At 41.8% G+C, this 19,759-nt stretch overlaps 1 protein-coding gene across 2 annotated transcripts; it reads left to right on the plus strand.

The window, feature by feature from the left end:
- The first annotated feature begins 12,182 nt into the window (after positions 1-12,182).
- urahb (urate (5-hydroxyiso-) hydrolase b) lies at positions 12,183-15,139 on the plus strand. Of its 2 annotated transcripts, XM_004069436.5 has the most exons (4): positions 12,183-12,300; positions 12,684-12,869; positions 12,967-13,102; positions 14,041-15,139. In XM_004069436.5, exons 2-4 carry the CDS (start codon positions 12,736-12,738, stop codon positions 14,128-14,130), a joined length of 360 nt encoding a protein of 119 aa, XP_004069484.1. In that variant the 5' UTR covers positions 12,183-12,300; positions 12,684-12,735; the 3' UTR covers positions 14,131-15,139. The 2 variants fall into 2 exon arrangements, with proteins under 2 accessions (XP_004069484.1, XP_020559436.1); XM_020703777.2 differs by lacking the exon at positions 12,183-12,300 and having other exon boundaries at positions 12,610-12,869.
- Positions 15,140-19,759: the final 4,620 nt, after the last annotated feature.

Here is a 19,759-nt window from a genome sequence, read left to right on the forward strand (position 1 = left end):
GGAAAAAAGAGGGCCCACAAGGGGTGTTGTAAATATGGCCCGACCAGGCTCGGCCACAGTTGGAAATTTGGCGGGGCCCAGCACTCAGGAGCAAGGACCAGAACCCACCCCCTAGGGACACGAACACCCCCGGCTCAGATGTAATGTGAACCCCCCCCACCGCGCGGAGAGAGCACCGCCGGGCCCAGGAAGCCAGCACCCCGGGGACACAGCCGCCGTTGCAAAGGGGCCCGTACCCCCCACCAGGGAAGAGGCAGGGGACAGATGGTCCTAGGTCCCACCTTCCTTGCAAAATGTGTGTGCGTGTATGTGTGTTTGAGAGAGTGTGTGTGTGCATGTGTGTGTGTTTATGTTGGGATGTATATATTGAGGGGGGAGGGGTGTGTGTACTAAGGGGGGTGCGGTTAAAATTGGCGGGTAGGGCACTAAGGGGACGTCTCCTGATTACTCACAGTGACGTCCCCTCACCCTCCCCACCAAGGGGCCCTAAATGTCTAAGGTGCGGTTAAAATTGGCGGGTAGGGTGCTAGGAGGACATCCGCTGCTTGCTGGCAGTGATGTCCAAGCACCCCCCCTACCAAGGGCCCTACATGTCTAAGGTGCAAATAAAACCGAAAGAGGGGGGGCCCACTCCATACGGCAACCACAGGAGGGGGGTCACTGCCTAGTAAACCCCCCCCCCAAGGCTCATCGCAGGCTAAGCCCCCCACCCCCTCACCCTATTATGAGGTTATATGAGGAAGGGGGTAAGTTGGGGACAGATGATAGACTGTCCCCCGGTGGTCAAACAGCCGTCCCCCGCCCCCCCCCCCCCCAGCAAGGGGGCCAGGCCCACCCAGCCCCGGGGCCCCACCCGCGGAGGCGCAGACACCCCAGGCCCAGCACCACCACCCCCACACAGAGAGAGGGGAGCCAGAAAGCGCCGCCCCCCCCCGGAGCAAGCCCAGGCCCCCACCCCCAAACGCCGGCCCTAGAAGAGCTCTGGTCAGGCCTCGACGGGACCGAGGCAGCCAACCGGCCGGGGAAACCGCCGATGGCCTCAGCGGAGACCCCGACCCGTCAACCCCCCCTGCCCCGTACCAATAGTGGCCCCCCCCCTCCCCCAGAATGCCCCCCCACAGGACAGGGCCGACAAGACCCCCACCCCACCCCACCCCCAGACCCCGCAGCCGAAGCGGATGACACCCAGAGCGACCGGGGGCCCCAAGAGGGTTGTCCCGTCCCGCCCCAGAGCCAGGGAAGGGCCGATCCCAGCCCCAGGTGTAGACGGGAAGCCCATCCAGCGCCGCTGGGCCCCCCCCCCCGAGCAGCGCCCCCCGCAACCCCCCCCAGCACAGGCAAAGGGACCACCCCCCCAAGCCAAGCCAGACCACCACCCCACCCCCCCCACCACGCACCCCCACACCCAAGCCCAGAGGACCACGCAGCGCCCCAGGCCGCCCCACCCAGGCGCCGGACCCGACCCCCTGACCAACGGAGCCCCCACCACCCCCGGCCAGGCACCGGAGGTCCCGACCCCCACCCCGGCCCACGGCAGAAGGGCAAGGAGCAGCGACGACCATGCCCCCCCCACCCCCTAAGTCACGGAGTTAGCTATGGGAGACCAGAGAGACCGAATTCTTTCAAAGTTACTTGAACTTTGGGCTGACATTTTTTCCAAGCTGATATGATCAAGCAGCAGATTTCTGTGTTGACTTATATTTATATTTTTTTTGCTTTTCCAATTTATTAAAATAGTTTTTTTAGCAATGCAAAGAGTTATGAAAATGATAGAGCCTAATCCTCCTTCTACATCGATGGCACTCATGTCACCAAGCACACAAAGTGACGGTGAAGCTGTGATTGAAACCTTAAGCCAGACTGATAGATCGGCACATACCTGCTGCCAGAGAGCCTGGACAGGCGTGCAGAACCATAGTGCATGCATGTAATTGTCGGGTAGATTACTGTCACAGTGCTGACAAATGTCTGAGTTACTGAGACCCATCTTGAACATCCTCTGTCCAGTGTAGTAAATTCTGTGAAGAGTTTTGAAATGGATTAGCTGCAGATTTGGATTTTTTGTCATTTTAAAGGTGTTTAGACAAAGTTCTGACCAAAAACTTTCATCTGTGCTGATGCTCAAATCCGCATCCCATTTTGTTGTCGGAAGTGAAATATTGTTATCTAAATTACATAAAAGTTTGTATATTTTGGAGAGAGTTTTATTCATTGAGAAATTGATCAGAGTGGTAACTACATCTGGTAGCTTTAAATCGTTGTCTCTGTATTTAAACTTTTTAGTAATAATTGATTTAAGTTGCTGATATTCCAAGAAGTTATATATTCCATGTTTGTCTTGAAGTTCCTGGGGAGTTATGAATCTTCTATCAATAATTATGTGCTCTAGTTGTTTTATGCCCCCTGCTTGCCAAACTGGGAAGTGGATAATTTTTTTGTTTATGAGGATGTCTGGGTTGTTCCAGATGGGTGTCATTTTGCACGGTTGAATTGATGATTTTGATATTTTGAGAAATTCCCATCAGGCTGTTAAAGTGGCATTTATATTAATACTTTTGAAACAATCCTGTTTTTTAACTATTTGACTAATAAATGGAAGATCTGACAGGTTGATCTTTCCACATAACGCCTGTTCCAAGTCTAACCATGAGTTGGTTTCTGGATTATTTTTTAACCATTTTAAGATATATTGTAATCTATTTGCAAGAAAGTAATTGTGGAAGTTAGGTAATTCTAATCCTCCACAGCTTTTTGCAGATTTTAAAGTTTTTAGACTAATTCTTGCAGGTTTATTGTTCCATAGAAAGCTTGATATGGATGAGTCTAATGTTTTGAACCATTTTAATGGCGGTTGTGTGGGAATCATTGAGAAGAGATAATTAACTTTGGGTAAGATTTTCATTTTAACCGTGGCTACCTTGCCCATAAGGGACAAAGGCAGGTTGGTCCAGCGTGTTAGGTCGTCCTGTATGTTTTTCAGTAATGGGGTGTAGTTTAGCAGCACCAGTTCTGATATTTTGGGGGAAAAATAAATACCTAGATATTTTATATTGCCTGATTTAACTGGTATTGTGAGTCCTTGCTCCGCATTACTGTTCAGTGGTAATAAAACAGATTTATTCCAATTAATGGAATAGTCTGATATAGAAGAGAATTCATTAATGATTGTTGCCGTTTCATTTACAGAATGTATATTACTTAAAAACAGTAATATGTCATCTGCATAGAGACTAATTTTATGATGGCTGTGTTTGGTTTTAATTCCTTTAATACTCTCATTCTGTCTTATTGCTGCAGCTAGAGGCTCGATAAATATTGCAAAAAGCGAGGGGGAGAGTGGGCAACCCTGTCTAGTTCCTCTTCCAAGAAAAAACCTGTTGGAAGTCTGTTTATTAGTTCTAACTGATGCATTGGGGTTGTGATATAATATTTTGATCCAATTGATGAATGATTCTCCAAACCCAAACTTATGGAGGGCAGCAATGAGGAACTTCCAATTTACTCTATCAAAGGCTTTTTCAGCATCCAGTGATAGTATAGTCATTTCCTGGTTTTTGATGGTGGCAAAGTCTATTATGTTAACGAGTCTGCGGACATTGTCATCCGAGTGTCTGCCTTTGATGAATCCAGTTTGATCAAAGTCAATTATGTGAGGAGTGACTTTTTCTATTCTCTGTGCTAGTGCTTTGCAGATAATTTTTACATCTGCATTAATTAAAGAAATGGGGCGATAGCTTGAAGGACTCGTGGGGTCTTTGTCTGGTTTTAGAAGAAGGATAATGTTGGCAGAGTTCATGTTAGGTGGTAGAGATTGGCTTTCATTGATAAATTTTACCGTTTTATAAAACGTTGGTGCCAGTTGTTCCCAGAATTCCTTATAAAACTCTGCAGGAAAGCCGTCAGGCCCTGGTGCTTTACCATTAGGCATAAGTAACAGAGCTTCATGAAGCTCAGACAACGAGAGCGGAGAGTCTAAATTTGTGATTTGATCTTCGTTTAACTTGGGCAGGTTTATATTGTTGAGAAATGAGTTGATGCTTTGTTCTGATGGATTGATCTGTGGAGTGTATAAGTTTTGATAAAAGTCTTTAAACGCATTATTAATTTTTACCGGGTCATGGGTGACATTCCCTGTTTGGTCCATAATCGAAGTGATTGTTGATTTTTCTTTATTAATTTTAAGCTGATTAGCTAGAAATTTGCCAGATTTATTTGAGTTTTCATATCTTTCCAGTCGAAGCCTTTGTATCTGGAATTGTGTTTGTTTATTGATGATGTCATTTAACTGCAGCTTTAAATTTTTCAGGTCCCCCAGTATGTGTTCCTGTGCAGAAGCAGCATAAGCAGTCTCCAGAGTTTTTATTTTATTTCCTAATTCTAATAAATCTGCTTTCTCCTTGCGTTTTTTATGCGTTGAATAAGAGATGATTTTCCCTCTCATGACTGCTTTTGCTGCTTCCCAAAGAATACTTGGTGATATTTCAAAAGTATCGTTGAATTCTAAGAAGGTTGCCCACTCTTTTTTAAAGAATTCAATAAATTCCTGGTCTTTTAACAGAGACGTATTAAACCTCCAGGTTGAACCCGAGGGTCTGGGTACTTCCCTTGAAATAGTAACAGTAACTGGTGCATGGTCACTGATAATAATTGGATGAATGTTGGAACTTTTAATTTCTTTCAAAAGGGAGTTACTGACTAATAAATAATCTAAACGAGATTGTGAATGGTGAACTGGAGAAAAAAAGGTGAACCCCTTAGTGCTTGGATGACATGAGCGCCAAGCGTTCATGTCAACACACCTTCAGGTCATTATGAATACCAAGTCATGCCATTTGGCTTAACCAACGCTCCCGCAGTTTTTCAGAACCTGGTTAACGATGTGTTAGGGGACATGATCAACCGCTTTGTTTTTGTTTATCTGGACGATATCCTGATATTTTCTCGTTCAGAGGTTGAGCATATCCAACATGTGCGCAAGGTTCTCCTACGCCTACTCCAAAACCAGCTATATGTTAAGGCTGAGAAGTGTGAATTCCATGCCACCGCCACTTCTTTTTTGGGTCTGGTCTTCGCTGAGGGCAGAGTTAAGATGGATCCTAAGAAAGTCCAGGCAGTGTTGGAATGGCCCAAACCCGAAAACCGTAAGCAATTGCAACGTTTTCTAGGATTTACCAATTTCTATCGTCGCTTCATCAAGAATTACAGTAAAATTGCTTCACCTCTACATGCCTTAACATCATCCAAACAGAGCTTTTCTTGGAACCAGAGAGCAGAATCTGCCTTCAAAGATCTAAAGAACTGCTTCACGTCGGCTCCTGTGCTGGTTGTTCCTGACACCAGTAAACAGTTCATTGTGGAAGTAGATGCTTCCGACACTGGGATCGGAGCAGTTCTATCCCAACGCAGTTTGGATAACAGGGTGCACCCTTGTGCCTTCTATTCCCGCTGTCTGTCCAACGCTGAAATAAACTACCATGTCGGGGAGAAGAAGTTATTGGCTATTAAAGAAGCATTAGAAGAATGGCGGCACTGGTTGGAGGGGGCCGAGATTCCTTTTGTTGTGTTTACTGACCACAAGAACATGGAGTATTTAAGAACTGCCAAAAGGATGAACTCACGCCAGCCTCGCTGGGCCCTTTTCTTTAACCGGTTTACCTTCTCTTTGTCCTATAGACCAGGGTCTCGAAACGTGAAGGCTGATGCACTGTCCCGAAGGGATTAATGCCCCCTGAAGAAGGTCTTTCCTGAGTTTATACTGCCTACCTCTGCTCGACTCGCTGTTCTCAGTACCGACATAGAAGAGCAGGTAAGGTCGGCTAACCAGGACTCTCAATCTCCTTCTGCCTGCCCCGTAGGACGTCTCTACGTACCTGTAGATCTCAGAGCCAGAGTTATTCAATGGTTTCACACCTTCACATCATGTTTTGCCATCCTGGACAGAGAAGAACACTCCATCATTGGACAGCGCTGTTGGTGGCCCAACATGAGGAAGGACATCAATGAATATGTCTCTGCTTGTCCAGAATGTGCCCAGGTTAAAGTAACTACGTCCCCACCTGCTGGATTTCTGTAGCCTCTGTCCGTTCCTAGAAGGCCCTGGTCCCACATCTCCCTGGACTTCGTCACAGGACTTCCACCATCTGAGGGCAAGACAGTGATCCTTACGGTAGTAGACCGTTTTTCTAAAATGGTTCATTTTGTTGCTCTACCCAAGCTCCCCACGGCCAAGGAGACTGCTGAGGTCCTACTCTACAACGTCATTCGTCTCCATGGCCTTCCCAGAGATATTGTCTCGGACCGGGGACCCCAATTCACTGCTAAGTTCTGGGCGGAGTCCTGCCGGTTGCTTGGAGTCTCTGAGTCTGTCCTTTGGCTTTCACCCACAATCCAATGGCCAATTAGAACGGCTCAACCAACAGTTGGAAACCAGCCTCCGTCTTCTCTGTAGCCGTGCGCCTGCATCTTGGTCCCGCAATCTGGTCTGGGTTGAGTATGCACATAATACGCTACCTTCGTCTGCCACAGGGCTATCCCCCTTCCAGGTGGTGTTTGGCTACCAGCCCCCTCTCTTTGCTTCCCAGGAGGGGGAGGTTTCTGTGCCATCTGCCCATGCGTCCGTTCGCAGATGTCAGCAGGCCTGGCACAGGGCCCGGCAGACTCTCCTACGGACCGTGGAGACCTACCGCACCACCGTAAACCGACGGAGGATTCCTGCTCCCTCCTATCAAGTGGGTCAAAGGGTTTGGCTTTCTACCACTAACCTGCCTCTTCCTGTGGAGAACAGAAAACTGGCTCCACGGTTTGTTGGTCCCTTTCCCATCACCAAAGTGGTCAATCCAGTGGCAGTTCGCCTGCGTCTACCCAGGACTCTCCGTATACACCCCACCTTCCACACTTCCATGGTGAAGCCTGTCAAGACCAGCCCTCTTGTCCCTCCTGCTGAGGCCCCACCACCGGCTCGATTCATTGATGGGGGTCCTGCTTATACAGTGAGGCGCCTGCTTCGTTCTCGCCGCCGTGGACGTGGCCTACAGTACCTAGTAGATTGGGAGGGTTATGGTACTGAGGAACGTTCCTGCTCGGTTCATCCTTGACCCTGATCTTATTGCCCAGTTTCATAGTGAGCATCCTGACCAGCCTGCCCGACCGTCAGGTGCCGGTCGTTGAGTGAGGGGTACTGTCATGACTGCCGCTGCCCCTCCCTCTCAGCGGCCGCTCATCAGGTCTGATTCTCCTCACCTGTACGCCTCAGTATTTAAGCCTGCCACGTAGTCTCAGTTATTGCCGGAACGTCTAGCCTTTTTGCCTGACTACCAGCCTTGTTGTTGTGATTTGAGCTGAAGTTCAAGTTATTAACCTCACGCCCTGTCTATGTTTTACGCTCCAGGTCCTCAAGCCAAACATCTACTTACCTGTCACGCTTCAGGAAACCAAGCATTCTGCCTGCTCGTCAGCCGACGCTCTCACTCCGTGTTTTTCTCCACAAGACTGCTATTCCAAGTCGGATCCATCCCAAGAATCTCTTACCCCGGCTCTGGCCTCTAGAGGACTTCTCCAGTCAAGGTTTTCACGCTTCGACCCCCCCCCTCGCTTCTCTCTAAGTGACTGTTTTTCGACTCTCCTCTCAGCCTGCTGGCGGCTCCCACCTCTTGGAACGCCCTCTGGTGCCTATTCCGAGTACTGCAAGCTCCAGCTCCCCAGTCTCCTCAGCCCAATAAATATTAAGTTGCATTCCTGGGTCTGTCGTTTTTGGGTTGGTCCTCAAGATCCTTCCTGACATCATGAGCAAACTGCTCCAGTTGTCTCAGGTTTGACGGGTGTCTTCTCCAAATGGCATGTTTCAGCTCCTTCCATAGATGTTCAATGGGATTCAGATCTGGACTCATAGAAGGCCACTTCAGAATAGTCCAATGCTTTTCTCTTAGCTATTCTTGGGGTTTTTTGACTGTGTTTTGGATCGTTGTCCTGTTGGAAGACCCACGACTTGCGACTAAGACCAAGCTTTCTGACACTAGGCAGCACATTTCTATCCAGAATGCCTTTATAATCTTGAGATTTCATTTTACCTTGCACCACTTCAAGACACCCTGTGCCAGATGCAGCAAAACAGCCCCAAAACAGAACTGAGCCTCCTCCATGTTTCACAGTAGGGACAGTGTTCCTTTCATTGTATGCTTCATTTTTGAGTCTACCAACATAGAGCTGATGTGCCTTACCAAAAAGCTACAGTTTTGTCTAATCTGTCCAAAGGACATTTTCCCAGAAGCTTTGTGGCTTGTCAAAAGGCTTTTTTTGCAAATTCCAGTCTGGCTTTTTTATGATTTCCTTTCAACAGTGGTGTCCTCCTTGGTCGTCTCCCATGAAGTCCACTCTGGTTCAAACAACGACAAATGGTGCAATCTGACACTGATGTACCTTGATCTAGGAGTTCTCCTTTAATGTCTTTGGAGGTTGTACTGGGCTCTTTGGATACAGTTCCAACTATCCGTCTCCTTAATTTGTCATCAGTTTTCCTCTTCCGGACACGTCCAGGGAGGTTGGCTACTGTCCCGTGGGTCTTAAACTTCTGAATAATATGTGCCACTGTGGTCACAGGAACTTTAAGCTGCTTAGAGATGGTTTTATAGCCTTTACCCTTATGATGTTTGTCCATACTTTGGTTTATAATGTCCTGGGACAATTCTCTCCTTCGTTTTCTGTTGTCCATGTTCAGTGTGGTCCACACCTTTTCACCAATCAGCAACGTGACTATTTGTCTCCCTTAAAATAGGCAGACTGTCTGATTATGGCTTTGAAAACAGCTCTGATGTCAATTAAAGGACATACCTGAGTTCATCATGACCCCCTGGGCAATTAGTTCTCAGTCTTTTATGGAGGTACCATCATTTTTGTCCAGCCCTATTTCATTAGTTTGTTTTTTAAAATAATTCTGTTTAATCAACAACTCAAAAGTAATGGCTGATTTTGATTATTTAATTTTCAATAAATTTTAATTTATTGATACTTTTGAACGTTTCAATTCATTTCAGTGAGCATTGTGGACTTTCTTTAACTGAGGGGTACCAACAATTTTGTTCACCACTGTATATCATTTTATCTTAAAACAAGGAAATGCAACTCATCAATTCTTAAGCTTTTTCCTGTTTTTTCCCACAATTTCTGAATTTGGAAATAGGTTCAATATCTGACAGAAATAGTTATTTATAGTGATACTTAACCACTATATGAGACAGATCTTAGACAAAGGGATAAAAAGCTACAACAAAAACAGCACAGGTCTATATATAAAAAGCACAATACAGTATAAACGAAACAGAACAAAATTAGAAAAAAAAAAAGTAATATAATGATACAATAAAAATAGATCACCGTTGTGAAACCTGTGGGACCAACACTGCCCGTTGCAGGACCTAAAGACTTCCATCTATGCAAAATTAGGTGCCTTGCAAGCAAGGTAACAAATAAATAAGAGAAGACACAGAGAAGGAAGATGGTACAGATGGTGGAGGTGCACCAAAGATAGCTGTCAAAGGATTAGGCTCTATCATTTTATTCATGATCTGGGAGAACGATCTAAAAATGTCTTTCCAGAAAGAGTGTAGACCAAAACAAGTGGGCGTGATTGCTGGTGCCTGGTGACATCTGTCCACATCCTTATAAAATTTAGAAAGCCTGACTTTAGTCCAATGAGCACGTGGAGAATCTTGCACTGGACCAGACTGTGCCTTGTACAGACAGAGTATTTATGCAGCCTCTTAAGAGCTACCTCCCACCATCCCCGTCATCCAGATGAGCCGTCCCCCAACTCCATCTGGATGAAGTCCATCTTAGGGACTATTTAAACATGTAGTTGTAGAGTTAGATAAACTAATTCTTCTCTATGAGTTCTGGTACATCACGTGTCCGTCCTGGGGGAGGATCCCTCCTTCAAGTGGACACCCCTGAGGTTTCTTCTTTTTTTTCAAAGCAGAAGTGACTATCGCTATCCTTCAGGCTTTCATTGAAAAGTGAATGAGCTGTTCGACTAAGAATAGTGTCTGTGCATAACCTGTAAGTCATTCTCAATGTGATTGTCTGATGGACCAGAGGAGAGCTGCCACTGAAGCCTTACTTTAGTTTATCTCAACCTTTAACTCAGGGGTGTCAAACTCATTTTCACTAGGGGCCACATCAGCATAGCGGTTGTCCTCAAAGGCCCAGATATGACTTATACATGTAAATAAATGTAATGAAAAATAAATGTACCTACTCCTTAATGTTAAATAACTCATTATTATAACATTTTAAAGTGACAATTACAGTTGCATAGAAAACATGTTTGCTTCCTACTTTAGCATAAATCATGTTAAATTTTGTCTGCTGATTAAAACCCACATAACTCCATTAATGAAGGATCAAACTGTCCAAGTGAATAAAGACAAATAACATCAAACTGAACTAGAAACAACATGTATTATAGTGTAACATTTAACAAAAAAGGCTGCACACAGGCTTGCATCCAACTAATGGTTTGATGACAACAATTTGTCTGGATACACACATAAGACCTGCAAACATTGAATAATTACAACAAGCAGCTACACATAAATGTAATCAACTAAAAAAACTTTTTATTTTAAGAAATTAAAATGTTGAATGCTCTTGCGGGCCACATAAAATAATATGGCGGGCCACTTTTGGCCCACGGGTCTTGAATTTGACACATGTGCTTTAACTGGATAAATAAACTCAGTCCAAGGTTTGTCCGTTTTTAGCCTCAGACAGATTCATGATGCTAGTTTGTTGTATGTTGCTCCTGTTTGTTCCGTGCTCAGACTTGGGTCAACACCAGAGCTCATTAGATGCCTGTGCTTATCTGTTTTCATGTCAAAGATGGAAATTATACATTTTTTTCTTCATACATGCTTCCTTATCTCCGGAGACAAAGGAGGTTGCTTGTTCTTTGTGGTCATTTTGCAAACCTGAGCGGGTCCGAGGGGTTTTGTGGAGTCAGATGAACCAGCTGCTCTGTCAGCTGATGCCCCAGAGGAGCAGCCCCTGCAGGAGCTCAGACTCCAGCACCCACCTCATTGTCTGCCTGCAGCCTCATCCTAAAAGGAAACAAGGAGCCACATTTCAGCTGAACTGCTTTGGAGCATAGTTTAACCCTTGTGCTATTCTAGATGACCCCACCCTTACATTGACGTGTTCTCCCTACCATGACAAAGGTGGATAAAGGTGGAAAGATTTCATGTAATCAATGGACACCAGTGAATATCACAAATCATTGAAGAAAAAAGGTTCAGAGCACTGTCTAGTGGGTCTACATCAGTGTTTTGCAACCTTTTTTAAGCCACGGCACACTTTAACCTTGACAAAAATCCCGCGGCACACCAGCATCCCCAAAAAAAAAAAAAAAAAAAAAAAAGCAGAAACTCATAGTCTGTTTTGAACTACAGCCCCCCCCCCCCCCCCCCCCCCGGCAATCTGACGTGCATTTTTGTGATAATTGTGGCAGAAAAAGCAGGAAGTTGCAATAAAAGTTAAGTTACATACAAACTGTATGTTCGTTGTGGTTTCAAGACGTGTAAGGACGACTTATTGTACGCTGAGGCGCTGTCCCTTTAAGCCAATGCATCATGGGAGATGTATGTTTTCAGAAAACAGTTATAGCTGCAGCTAAATCGCGTTACCGTCATTCCTATAAAAATGTCTTTAATAGAATCAAATAAACACAAAGAAAAAAGTATTTTATGATCTTTCATATTCCTAACTACTCAGTGTTTTATCAGGACCTGTTTGGATGAACAAAGAGCTGATTTCCTGGAGATGGTACATGTTTTTACATCAGTGAATGAGGGCAATTTTCCACGGCACACTTGACCATCTCCCACGGCACACTAGTGTGCCGCGGCACACTGGTTGAAAAAAAATCTGGTCTAGATGACCCAACTCCCAATGTAAAAGTGCCTAAGATAGCACAAGGGTTACAGACATTGTAACTCATACATATGGTACTGTGAAGCAGTCAGTCTGCTAAATCAGGCAGTACCCCCAAAAATTCACACTGATACCTTCAGAAGTCCTAATCTCTATGATTCATGTTTATGATAAGCAAACAGAACGAATGAAGACAATTATAGAAAAGAAATAAAAGCAGCAGATGGCAATATTTGATGCAGGATGTTTGCTTAAAGGCTGCATGGAGAGCTGCAGCTTCTGGCTGCTGAAATCATTCACCGGACTGAGCTTTGACGCTTACAGAGGAACAGACCTGAGCTGTTAAGCATCCCCACAGTGGAGGAGCAGGGTGACCTACAGGTAAGCCTTCCTTCAGACCCACAACACAACCAAAAGAAAAGCTTTGAATGAATAATAAACCAAGTGTTTGGGATTAAACTCATTTCTTATAAGAGAAAACAGTTTGGATTTCATGTTAAAGACACAGAGCAGAGCTGCAGAAAAGCGACGTGAGTAAGATGAATTCAGCCTCAGCGTGTTAAGACACCTCAAAAGAAGAGGAAAACACGTGTGCACAAAATGTGTGATGAGAGACTGCTGATGGAAACAGAGTAAATCAGTCAGATAACACATATATTCACATCCATAGAGCAACCAGCTCAAACACGTGTGTAGCATGTTTATCATCGGAGCTTTTGTCAAGCATGCAGCACAAACCTTGAACACATCTTTGTATATTTCAGGGGTGGATTTTGGAGTTTGGCTGTAGTCCAGGTGTGCACAGGTTTGTCGGTCATGTCCACTGCGGAGGTCAGCCCTCTCACCACACAAGTTCTGAATTCCAGTGATGGGGTCCCAGGGGCCAGGATGGCCCTGAGCCTGCACCGCCTAGACTCTGAGCTGGTGATCTGGACCATGCTGAGTGTCGGGTAGAGTTTCCTGTCTGTCTCATTCCATTTGTAATGGATTATTGAACTAAAACAAAGGGAACTACATGCTATAGTTGTAATGCAATCTCTTGCTCAGAACCACAGATGAAGCTGGCCGCTGCCCTGGACTGATCAGACGAGAAGCTTTCACCCCCGGCATGTACAAGCTGCGCTTTGAGACAGCTTCCTACTGGGAGAGCCGCACTCAGACATCCTTCTACCCCTATGTGGAGGTGGCGCAGTCATCGTCTTTTTTCTTCTGCATAATCCCAAAATGTCTTGAAAGATTTTTGTTCTGCTGCAACATTCCCTAATCATGTTTTGGCATTTTTGACAGTTTCCTTCATTAACAGATGCGTGTTCAGACTAAAGATTGAAGGTGAAATATTTTAAAGTAACTCAGGAAGGAGAGGAACATCTGCATCAAATACAGATTACAGGAAAGTCCAGCTGCTTGAAGTAAAATGAGAGGAAACCTGCCCCCTATCAAGAAAATAATGTGCTTTTAAAAAGGAGCTGCGTTTCCAGAAGAAAATACAGGGTGGAATGTTATATTGCTGAATGAAACTTAAAGGGTAATAATTGGCCAAAAAAAAAAAAATAAAGCAAAAAAAGGACAAAGTAAAATGAATTTAAAACAGCACAATAACAAAAAAGATATGTTTGTTGAAAAATGCCAGCACCGGGTATCGAACCAGCAAGCTTCTGCACCAAGGATTCCCCATGTGTTTCAATGGAGGCAAAAATCCTGGAACGTCTTGAAAAGTTCAAGGATTTGAAGGACCAAATGTCAAAGCTGGAATAAGCTGAAAGAGCTGAACATTTGAATAGTTGAATGGTTAAAATAGCTGAAAATGTAGGAGGAGTTAAGCAGCAAAGAAATGACTGAAAATACCATAATAACGAAAGAGAAACAGGAAAACATTGGATTGAAGGCTCTACAGCGTTCAATGCTATATACAATATTGAATGCTTCTGGCATTCAACTGACAGTTCATATAAAAATTACACTACACCCATCAACATTGTTTTTTGCGGGTAGTTTGAAAGACTTTTCTGTGAATTTTTCCCTTCAGAAAATGTTTTCACACGGATCTGATAACCTTGAAAAAAGCAAACAGGCTCAGTGATGGACTGACTGATGAATAATCATGCATGCTCCTGTTTGCAGGTAGTGTTCAGCATCAGCGAGCCGGAGCAGAGCTGGCACCTGGCCCTGCTGGTCACTCCCTTTTCCTACAGCACCCACAGGAGCAACTAAGCGCTCTGACACCACCTGCTGTGCCTCACCTCATCCAGCACCTCCTGCTGCCCTTGTTGGCTTGGAGAAAGGAGTCACAGTCCATCTGCATTTCCATCATGCATGTGGGCCTGCTTTACTCACACTCCTGCTTGGGCGCGGGAACATCTCATAGTCCTGGTCTTTCCTGGCAGCATAGCTTCATACTTGTTCTGGGATCTTTGACTTTTCTCCTTGATTTCTGCATGAAACATTAGATCCTATTTTTAGGTTTATGCAACCCTGATGCAGTCAGCTCTGAGCTTCTTCTAACAGGACTACCAACCTGCGAGCTGAAGCCGAAATGCATCAGCGGGTCTCATTTTTATTAAAGAAGGAAGCATTTCAAACCGCATGTCATCTTTCTGAGCTGATGTCCTGAGGCTGCTTGCCCACATGACTGAACACAAGGTTTCTGTTGATGATTATTGATGTCAACAGTATTATTATGTTAGTTGTGTTGACACAATTGCTTTTTCTTCTGCTGTATTTTTATTTGTATTCCCCAAAGTTAATGGTCAATGCACATCTGAGAAAATCACAGAAGCCTAACAATATGATCCATCCCTTTGCTGACTCTCAGTCTTTTTGCGCCTCTGCTCTTTTCTGGTTTTGAAAGCTTGAAACAACTATTTGTTTCATTTCTTCATTTTTATTAGTTAAAATGTCTTAGTCAAACACATTTATACATTATTACATGTATATGTAGCCTTTACATTCCTATATAAAATTTTAGAAAACTTTTCTGACATGAATGAAAGAACGTCTCCCAGAAAGTGTAATGTTTGTTTTTAGAACTTGCCTATTTACTTCATTTTTTTAAAACTATATTGTACTTTATTTGCAATTTCTTGTGTTTCTGTCGAAAAGAGCCGTAGTTTCTTTTTCTTTTATGGAAACACCTGGAACTATATGGAGCCTCAAATTGTTCATAATTAAAAAAATAAATATGACCTTGTGCAATCACACAATAAACCAATAAATCTCTCGTCAATATATAACTAGATCATAAAATTGTGAAAAACCTGGACACAGATTATAAATGAGCCATTATATTATTAAATATGTTTCATTTTGCTTTAAAAACCTGTTCATTGTTTTAAAACAGGATTTTAAAATATTCCTTTTAATCATGTTGAATTTTATTATAATTCTATGGCTTCTTTCAGGAACTTGGATTTCAAAATCAATATTTTCCAAAGTAGCTTTGTTTTTATTTCACATTGCTGTTTTTCAGAATGACTTATTTATTCCATGATGAGCTTTTCCAGCAGAATGAGTCTGTCTGTCAATCAGTACATTGGCTGATCCTTAGAAATCGAGTCGCACCAGGTTTTAAGGCGCTGGCGCGTTTAAGCATACCGGTAAAACAAACACGCTAGTGAGTTTTAAAAGGGCAGCAGGAGCAAAACTGAGTTGGTAGTGATTTATTTTTTATTTTTTCAGTCATCAATCAGCATCCAAAAATCCATCAAAGTCCTCATCTTCTGTATCTGAAATCAACAGCTGGGCTAAATTTCTATCAAACACGCCATGTTCTCTTTCATCATCGTCAGAGTCCGACTCGTTTTTGTGCGGCTCCTCATGAATGATGCCGTTCGCAATCTTACTTTGGTTGCCCTGTTCACAATCTTTTCACTGCAGTAGGAACAGCTTTTCATTGTAATCAGCTGGAAGTCACTGCGTCCCCGTAGTCATTCCCTGGATGAAAAAGGACGGCGTTTCATTAAACCAAAGCACCAAGACGGACCTCCTTGAAAATGTTCCATTTTCATTTCCCCTGCAAGCCTTCCTGCCTTCAGTGGAAAGGTGACTGTAGAGACACTTTTCCCAGCTGTTCTCCCATCGTGAATCCATCGCTCCAGTCGGTCTCGGGCCACCTCGCCTTGTTTCCACGGAAACTCAGCTGTGTCTTCTTGACTTGTCTGAGTTCGTTTTCCAGCTTCCTCTGCTTTCAGTTTAACTGTTCTTCATAATCGTGTCTTTTTGCAGCATTTTCAGGGTTGCCAAAATGATGTTGTTCTGCAAAATTCACTTACCTGGACATTTGTAGTATTCGGGGGAGGGGGGTGTCTTCTTTCACATCCTCACTTCCCTCCTTACCATTCTAATGCTGTCCTCTCTTATGTCCTCTTTACAGAAGTCATTCAACATATATGATTTTGGAGAAAATGTAAGACTTTTCCGTGCGCCTTATGGTCGTGAAAATACGGTATATATAAAATAACGGGAACAAGAGAATCAAAAATACACAACTGTTTTTTTCCTCTACTGGACGAATTATACACCCAGGTCTGTTCATTTTTCAAAAATAAAATATTAGTTCAAACTCAGAATCTCTGAATAATCTCATGAACTCAAACATGGAGACATGATTAGAACCATTTAAAATAAATAAACCTGATCTCTGTGGATAATGGGTCAAAAACTTAGAATATATAATCATTCTAGTTTTATTTTTCCAAAATACAATTTCTTTTTAAACTTCACACTTGGCAAAGATCAGATTATTAGTCTATATTGATGTTTTCTGCTCATATTTAGTCAATGAATTTGATTGTTTTCCTAAAATAGACGTTATTCGCACAGCAGTGCTTCCTTTACTCTCAAGACCATAATGTGAATCCCTGTTCTCAAAACAGGACTTGTGTTTTTTTTACCAAAAAATCTTTGTTGAAAATATACAGAATCATAATACAAAAATAAGTCAACTTTAAAATACACCGATAGAAAAATGAGTAACAAAATGTGCCAGAGGAACATAAAGAACAAAAGAAAAAAACAAAACATTTTTTGTATAAACAAGAGCATTAAAAGCATTAAGTTGCTATTCTGTACATTTAAAAAAAATTCCAAGGTTTCAAAAGTTCTTATATCTTTGGGGTTAGAAGAAAATTTTATTGTGTTGGTATATTGGTTTAACTCAATCATAAAAAGTTTGAATAATGTGATGATGAAAAATGTGCACTTATGAATATGAAATTTGGCTAGTATTATTAAAAGATTAATTCAGTAGTATTCCCTTATTAGTGAATTTTTAACATTATAAAAACCAAATAATATATATTTGTATACCAGATCAATTTTTTTTTTCGATTTTACATTGTACAAAGGAGTTGAAGTCTTTCCAAAAAGCTGCTGTTTGGGGGCATTTCCAGAACAGAAGTATAATTGTTTCAGTGTCTAATTTACAAAAGGAGCCGTTTCTATCATTACTTTGTGTTGAGAGGATTTGGCTGGGTGGCGTCAAACAGGACTTGTGTTGGAAAGAAGTTTTTTTTTATTTAAGCTTTATTGAACATAGCGTTAATAAACAAAATCCAACATCAGGGAATCAGACAGTAACAATCAGCAGCAGCAGTCAATCCCATCATTCCAAACCTATCAAATCACCAGGAATAATCGTATCGGAAATATATCAAAAATAGAACTTGCTGATAAGAAAATAAAGTATCTTAAAATATGTTAAAAAAAAATGTTTACAATCAAAGTTTTCTTAGAGGAGAGGATTACCTATCAACCAAAAAAGTTGTCAAGAAGTTGTTGTTTTTTTAAGTTGTAAAGAAGTTTTTCTTTTTTCATACTTTATTGACAAACAACACAATAAAATAACAATGTGAATGTCTCAGGCGAAATTGCAATGTGTACATATTACAGAAAATACAAGAAATAAAACAAAAAGTATATAAGTATATATACATACATATACAACATAAGACAAAAAGAATCATTACTTCAAAAATCTTTGGGGCTTAATAAATTTTAAATTTATCAAAAATTAAATTAGTTAGAATTGCTTTTTGGTTTTGCAGATGTTTGACAATAGTACAGTATTGATTGATTTCACTCAAAAACTGCTGGAATTTAGGTTTGGAGGTTGACCATTTGGCTTTATGGATATGAAATTTTGCCAATAATAAAAACAATTGTGTAAGTTATAAAGAAGTTTTTTTTTTTTTTACTTTATCATTCAACACAAATAGAAAAAATATGTATGACATGAACAGTAGTCATAAAAACCTCATTGTCAGGGGATGGTACATGTATTACAAAAAGATTACAGATGCTGTGCATTGAAAATATTCAGAGACAGACAGTTTTCATAAATATGTATGGCCTTTTTGTTTAAACTATTAGAAATAGTATGTAAATAAGATTCTAATTCTTTAATTATTAAAGGGAAAAAAGTTGTGATGAAGAAAACTCACTGATTTGTGAATATGAAATTTACCAAATATTATAATTAGATCAATTGCCAATTTTACGTTTGATCTTATATTTTTTTCCTGTAGGCCAAATATGATATGTTCAAATTTCATCTGATATTGTGAATCTAATTTATAATTTATAAAACGTGCACAATCTTTCCAAAGTTTTTTAGTAGTATTACAGTTCCAAAATAGGTGACTGATTGTTTCTGGGTGTTCTTTACAAAAGGCACAGTTGGGGTCAATAGTCTTCTTATATCTGACCATGTATTGATTAGTGGGATAGATTCTATGTAGGAGACGTCTCTCATCTTGTTATTAATTAATAATTTCTGATGCAGGGTCCAAACATTTTTCCAGGGCAAGTCAGGAATAAATTTTCTCCAATAAAAACAGCAGAAGGAACAGAGATAACATTTTGCTGAAACAGGGCACGTATGATCTTGTTATGTTTTCGAGCACAGTTGAAACAAGATTTTCCAATAGTGGTGTCACTTAGAGATATGAAGGGAATATTTGCATCAAGTACAGTATTTTTAAAGAGTTCACAGATTTCATTAGTGACAGCATCAAAGACAATGGCATACTCTTTAGGAGGAACAGCAAGGTTGTATTTAAGGTTAAATTCTTCATATCTAAGTAATTGACCATTGTGGTTAAAGAGCTGACCCACCAGTAGGGTATTATTGTCAAACCAATTATTGTATAATAAAGATTTGTTCTTGTAAAGGATATATCTGTTATTCCAAATAAAAAACTTATGAGGGGAAAAATTGTGTTTATAGATAAGTGCCCATGAAAGAAGAGTTTGTCTGTGAAAAGCAGAAAGTTTCACTGGGATTTTGTCGATATTATAATGACAAAGCAGAAGAAAATGGAGACCACCTACTTTAGCAAAGATGTGATGAGGGAAAATATTCCAAATGGAGAGTGGATTTTTTTAAATATGACTCAATCCAGTTTATTTTAAAAGTATTATTTAAAGTAGTAAAATCAAGAAAATTTCATAGGAGTTCATTAATGCAGATTTTTTTTAAATAATGAATACGGTTTTTCCAGATGAAGTTTAGCAGCATTTGATCAATGGATTTAAGAGTCTGGTTCTCCAGGTGCAGAGACAGAGCGGAATAAATTAGTCTAGAAATCCCCTCTGCTTTGGAGAGTAAAATCCTTCCTCTCAGACTCAGGTCTCTCTGAAGCCATTGGTTAAAACGTTTCTTGGCTTTATCAATGAGGGGAGTGAAATTTAATGAGCATCTTCCTAAAAGTTGTAAAGAAGTAAAGATGCCGAGTCACATCGAAAACCGTCACGTTCCAAGTACAGCTTTGTCAGCCAATCAGAACGAAGGTTGACTGTGAAGCCCTATTTGCTGGTCTTTATGATGCCTGAACAAATTCAAAAT

This window comes from Oryzias latipes, chromosome 6 (assembly GCF_053564925.1).
Source record: "Oryzias latipes strain Hd-rR chromosome 6, Olatipes_Hd-rR_3.1".
Lineage (NCBI taxonomy): Eukaryota > Metazoa > Chordata > Actinopteri > Beloniformes > Adrianichthyidae > Oryzias > Oryzias latipes.

Coding starts and splice junctions, on each gene's coding strand:
- urahb (XM_004069436.5), top strand. CDS start 12,736: ATGTCCACTGCGGAGGTCAGCCCTCTCACCACACAAGTTCTGAATTCC. Junction 12,870..12,966: donor TGGACCATGCTGAGTGTCGG/GTAGAGTTTCCT, acceptor TCTCTTGCTCAG/AACCACAGATGAAGCTGGCC. Junction 13,103..14,040: donor CCTTCTACCCCTATGTGGAG/GTGGCGCAGTCA, acceptor TCCTGTTTGCAG/GTAGTGTTCAGCATCAGCGA.